Raw genomic sequence first — 5533 nt, 5'->3', positions numbered from 1 at the left:
CAAACATACGTGTTGTCCCACAAACGCACGTGTTTGCGTATGTTTTAACACTGTCGCCTTGTGGGACCTTAGCAACAATATCCAAGGGGCGGGGCTTAGCGGAAAGGTCCATTGTGATCAAGAGAATACCGGTAACAATTATTGAACATCAGGAGTCCAGCCCATTCATTATATTGTAGTCTATGGATAATTTTTTTTTTTTTTTTTTTTGGTGGAGTCGGACGATAGGAGTCGATGTTAGTTTATAATTTATGGTAAATCAGGCTTCATGAGCAAGGCAGTTGTTTTTTAAATTAAAACTAATAATTTTTAGCTATTTACAGCAACTGTGTTACTGGGGCCCAGCATATTAACTTTGCGGATTGTCCGTGCATAAATGGCCACATAGAGAGAGTCACGCTCACTCACGGCTTATATCTTTTTTTTTTTTTTAACTGTGTCTGGCTTCATTAATTTCCCCTTTTTCATATTTCGACTTTCTTTTGGAGGGGTGCCATGAGTGTTTTCTCGTAAACGGATACCGGTGCTTTTTAAATTTTCAATATTATTATCATTATATATAAGATGGTCATTAACTGCTCTGTATTTTCGAAAAAAAAATAATACAATTTAGCATACATCTGTAGCCAGTAGCGAATTCAAGGGAGGGTGGGTAACCAACCCCCACCTAAATTATTCGAAATTATTTTTAAAATGGAGAAAAAAAACTGAAAATTTTATTCATATTTAAGTCGTTTCCGGCCATCTGGAGCATGAAAAATCGCGGTTTGCCATAATGTAATCTATTTGTGAAAGTCCTCACCCACCTCGCCTGGATTCCATCTATTCAAATTATTGGATCTGCCACTTTTTCAATTATTCTTGATTAAAAGTTGTGCACCAGATAATGACAAGATTCTTGGTAATAAATTAATATATAATCTACAATGTAAACAATGACTGGAAGTTAACAAGCCGCAAGCTGTGGAAATACAGTTTCTTTTTTTTTTTAATCGTTTCAGGTCTTTGATTGTTTTAGGCTTTAACGAGTTGGAATGCATGTTGTTGATGAATAGAAGATATAGAGCAATGAATAGAATAGAGCCATGTCAGAGCATGCTTCTAGTGAGGAAATTGTCAATGCCTAACAAAAACAAAAAAAAATAAAAAATAACCATAGAAGGAAGAATGAATTCCCATTTAACTACTGAATTAACGATGCAACATGTTCAATACTGTACTCACATTTGTTATTTATTTGTCAAGTCTCTGTCGTAGTCTTTCAACTCTATTCAGTATTGTTTATTATGAAACGCCACCTGGAGAGGTATAAAAAACAGTTAATTATTCTGTTACGTCGTTTTTGTAGTAATTGTCGTATTTTGTAATAAACCTTGTCGTATTTTGTAATAGTTATCCGTCGTATTTTGTAATAAACTGAGATGTCGTTTTGTATTTTTAAGTCTGTCGTATTTAGAAGTAACACATCAAATGCATGTTATACCTTTGCAATTTTTGAGGGATTAAAAACTTGTGTTAAAACTTAACGGTTGTTTGGTGTGATTATTAGATACCGGTACTAAGAAGTCAAAAGTCACATTGTCGGTCGCATTTTAGAATCGCCCTCTTTCATTTATTGTATAAAATTCTGATGAAGACCGGCTAATGGAAGTTCTCAATGTTATATGTCTAGACGCTACAGAATTAAATAATTAATTCATTGACTAATCAACCAATTAATTAATTTAATTGATGACTTAAAAAATTGAGAAAAATGAAGCACTTTTACCATCTGAGAGTGCAATTTCCGAGCGTCTAGAGGGTCCTATTCTTAAAATTTGCTCCAAAGGCACCGGACCCTTAGGGGCACCTTCGGTTCCCCTACCCATAGGGTCCAGTAAGGTCCTTACTTGATACATAACGTGTCACTGACATCGACTTTAGGACATATATCATACTAGTCCAGTGGGGGTGGGTTGCTCATCTGGCTCAGGATTCCCCCCCCCCACTACATTTGTAAACATTTTTTTTAAATGGAGATAAAATAGTCAAATTTTAAGTCTGAATGAATGCATTTCCGGGTATCTAGAGGAGTAACAATTAAACTAATTGGGAGGTGTAATTATAATTAAGCTTACAATCAGTGTGGTAACACTGATCGCAGTCAACAATTATAAGGAAGGATATAAACAGAGACAGTGAATTAAAGCCGCTCTGATTAAACTCCTCAAACGTGTAGGCCTACAGTATAAACAAAAAATATAAACTAACAACCTAATTAAAAACAAAGAGACAAATAGGCGAAAATAGAATCTTTATAAAAATAGAGAAATACAAAAATATATATGCCTGTATACATATGCAAGTATCAAAAAGGGAAAAAACTGAGAAATTAATGTGGATTACTAATATGAATTAAGAATATGGGAAAATATACTGATTATACCGAGATTCAGTCCGAATATGTGGGTTTTGTGTTTGATGATGAAAAATTGTTGGCAATGAGAGTACAACACATGTAGCCTCGAAAAGAATCCCATCTTGAAGAGAGCCCCAACCTGCAAACAAAATAAATAAATAAATAAAATAAAATAAAATAAATAAATAATTAAAGAACATTTAAATAAATTGTAACAATAATTTGCAATGCAAACACAATACGTTTATAATGAAATCAAAATAAATGTATTAAAACAAAAAAGGTCTAAATTGTAGTGCTATCACATATAGAGCAAAATGAATAGAGTAATGACTTTCAAGGTGATTAAGTGTCAAACTTATGAAAGGTCTACGCAGAAAGTATGCATACTAAAATAATAAATTCCATGATTTTAGTTTTTAACATGTACAGTGGGTCTGTACCACTATTCATTTTATCGTTCAAAAGTTTTCAAAATTTAAATTTGAATGAAACATTGTTATTTTGAATCTATCGATTAGTTGTAGTGATACAATAATTAAAAAAAAGTGTCCCCTTTAGTAGAGGTTGAACATTTATTGATTTGACCATTTGGCACACTCAGAAAGTGTCCTCGTTCCTTTAATAGGAACGTTTCCTTAATAGGGGTTGGCCGTAGCGTTAAACGATATATTTCCCCTCGTTCCACGGGAAAATGTCCCTTTAATATGAGTGTTGTATGAATAGTGTCCCAAAGGAGGAATTCCACTGACAGTGTAGTGTGTAGTTGCAAAATACACGAAGGGAATTTATCGCTGAGGGCGCCATTTATTTAAAAATAAACAAAAACGCACATGGATTGCATGGTGAACGATTTTGCTAGCTACTGAGTTTTTCAACGAACTCGCGAATTATTGTGCTTTTTTAATTTGGTTTGTAACTAACTTATAACTATTGCATAAAATAAGATTGATGTACTAGAAAGCGTTGCTAGTGAAGTAATGATCCTCAAATTAATGCCATCTCTCAAATTTCTAGGCCTAGCAGCACGCCTACTGCAACAGCATGGAAGGTTAACCGCTTGCATTGCCACTTCCTCGGTTGTTCATACTCCACCGAGGTGGGCCAAGACTAGGCCTAGGCCTCACCAATATAGGGCAGTAAATTCGCTGATTGAGGAAGAAATTGACAGGCTAAGTCCAGTTACCAACTCTAAAACAAACAAAGAACATTTATATTCTGAAGAATATGACATCAATGATGGTAAGTGTCAAAAAGAGAAGGAATTTAATGTCGAGTTAAATAGGCCTAATTCAAGGCTCTTTCTTGGAAACAAGCCAAAAGGTGCCTTAATTCAAAACAAAGAACTTGTGTATACTGAAGATGTATGTGCATCTGACAGTCAACATTTCAAGGAAAATAAAGCAGGTCATCTTCAAGGTCTTCCTCAGAGGATTCGCAAACCAGCAGAGAGGATGAAAGTTATCTTAAATAAAAGCAAGGTCAAACAGTGGAAGTCTGATGGAGATAGAATGAGGGATGATGGTCAGCGGTGGAAGGCGATGCCTTCAGCCAAAGGAACACGGTCTAATAGAGATAAAACAAGGTCTGAGGATCAACATTGGAAAAAGATGCCCTCATCCAAAGGAACACCTAGGAACAGTAAACATATGTAAGTAGATTGAGAGTCTGTACAGTAACCTATTGTGTGCTGAAGAGCTGTCATGTCATCATTCTTTTTTGACAATTCATGAAAAATTCATATACAAAAAGAAAATTTACATAAGCCAGGATGCAGCCTATGTAGACAAAACAGCAATCGATTAAATTTCACAAGTTATTAACAAAGGACAAACACAGAATACAAAAAAAAAAAATATTATAGATATGAAAATCATTAAATTTACAGTTTTTAAACTATTTGTCATTAAACATTTATTACATTACAAAAACAAAAACAAAAAAACCAATACATTTTTAATACTATATATTCAAACTGTTGTTATTATATGAAAATATATGAAATGTAAAATCATTTATAAAAAAATATTAATTCATCACTCTTATACAGTATTTTATTTATTTTTTGTTATATTAACATTTACAGGTTTTTAAAATTATTAGCATTAAACTTCATCACATTTACAACAAAAAACCAATAAATTTTGAATTCATTCAAAACAGTTTTTATTATTATATGAAAATATTATAAATGTTAAACCATTTATATAAATTCTTAACATTAAAAATGTATTACAATTATATTTATTTTCAATTTGCTGTTATATTTACATTTAATATATAAACAAAACTTAATAAGGTAAAACACACAATGGACATTAAAAAAGCATATCATTACAACTTCGAGCATAAAACTTAATTTTAAAATTTGTAGAGGGCAATCCTCTGTCTCCTCCATTGGTCTTGGAAATAAAACAAGAAGGTAATAAGGTACAAAACACAATGGACATTACAAAGGCATATCATTACAACATTACAGGCAGTGTTCAAATCAGCTAATTTGTTTTTTTGTTCCTTTTAGAATATGTCCTGCAATAGGCAATGACCTTTTGTTTGGAGTTTCACCGTGTTGTCTTGCACTTAAAGCTAATCGAAGGAAGATCATCCGAGCGTACATTCGTAGTAGCTTAATAGAATCAGAAACCAACCGTCCTGAAATTGCCAAAATATTAACAGAGCTTAATGAAAAAGAAATTGAGATTGTTCCATTACACCGCAATGCCTTGGACAAGATGACCAAACACAGACCACATCAGGTTTGTGGACCCTACTGCTTAGTATTTAAGCACTATATGCACCTATCTGGAATGTCAATCAAATTTAACAACTGACTGCTCAGAACAGGGCCATGAACTTAGCATCTTGCAAACACATATGTGGCAAATCTAAACCAAAACAGTCACTCGTCGCAAAAATTGATTTTTAGCTATTAATGCAGGGTTAATAGAGTAAAATAAGAGCTATAAATAGTTACACATACAGCTGTTTAAAGAACAATACAGTATATGAGAAATCGGCCTTCAAAGTTTATGATTTCGGGCATTTCTCATACATATTTCTCATATAATCAAACCCTTAAAAAGTGTTATAGCATTGAAAATGGGGAAAATAACAGCATAGCATGATGTGTATGTG

General features: G+C 33.2%; 1 protein-coding gene and 1 long non-coding RNA gene across 3 annotated transcripts in view; one reads left to right on the top strand and one right to left on the bottom strand.

Moving 5' to 3' along the window:
- Positions 1-2512, bottom strand: part of LOC117118450 — an 8072-nt gene extending 5560 nt beyond the window's left edge. Inside the window, exons 1-2 of one of the 2 annotated variants that reach the window (XR_004447041.1) lie at positions 2417-2512; positions 1225-1298 (exon numbers count right to left, since the gene is read on the bottom strand). This is a non-coding gene — a long non-coding RNA (uncharacterized LOC117118450). Of the gene's footprint in view, positions 1-1224; positions 1299-1768; positions 1897-2416 lie in introns of those variants that run through there. The other variant, XR_004447040.1, reaches the window with a different exon arrangement.
- A 726-nt stretch (positions 2513-3238) lies between these two features.
- The window catches only part of LOC117118451 (rRNA methyltransferase 1, mitochondrial-like), a 5761-nt gene continuing 3466 nt past the window's right edge, over positions 3239-5533 (top strand). Inside the window, exons 1-2 of the mRNA XM_033263045.1 lie at positions 3239-4049; positions 4920-5154. Coding sequence (XP_033118936.1) covers positions 3379-4049; positions 4920-5154 — 906 coding nt within the window. The 5' untranslated portion in view covers positions 3239-3378. The remainder of the gene's footprint in view (positions 4050-4919; positions 5155-5533) is intronic.

The sequence above is a fragment of the Anneissia japonica genome, unplaced genomic scaffold (assembly GCF_011630105.1).
Source record: "Anneissia japonica isolate Jap-2015-1 unplaced genomic scaffold, ASM1163010v1 scaffold41001_len15607_cov123, whole genome shotgun sequence".
NCBI classification, from domain to species: Eukaryota; Metazoa; Echinodermata; class Crinoidea; order Comatulida; family Comatulidae; genus Anneissia; species Anneissia japonica.
The sequence above is the reverse complement of the archived record's forward strand: the minus strand, read 5'-3'. Positions and strand labels throughout refer to the sequence as shown.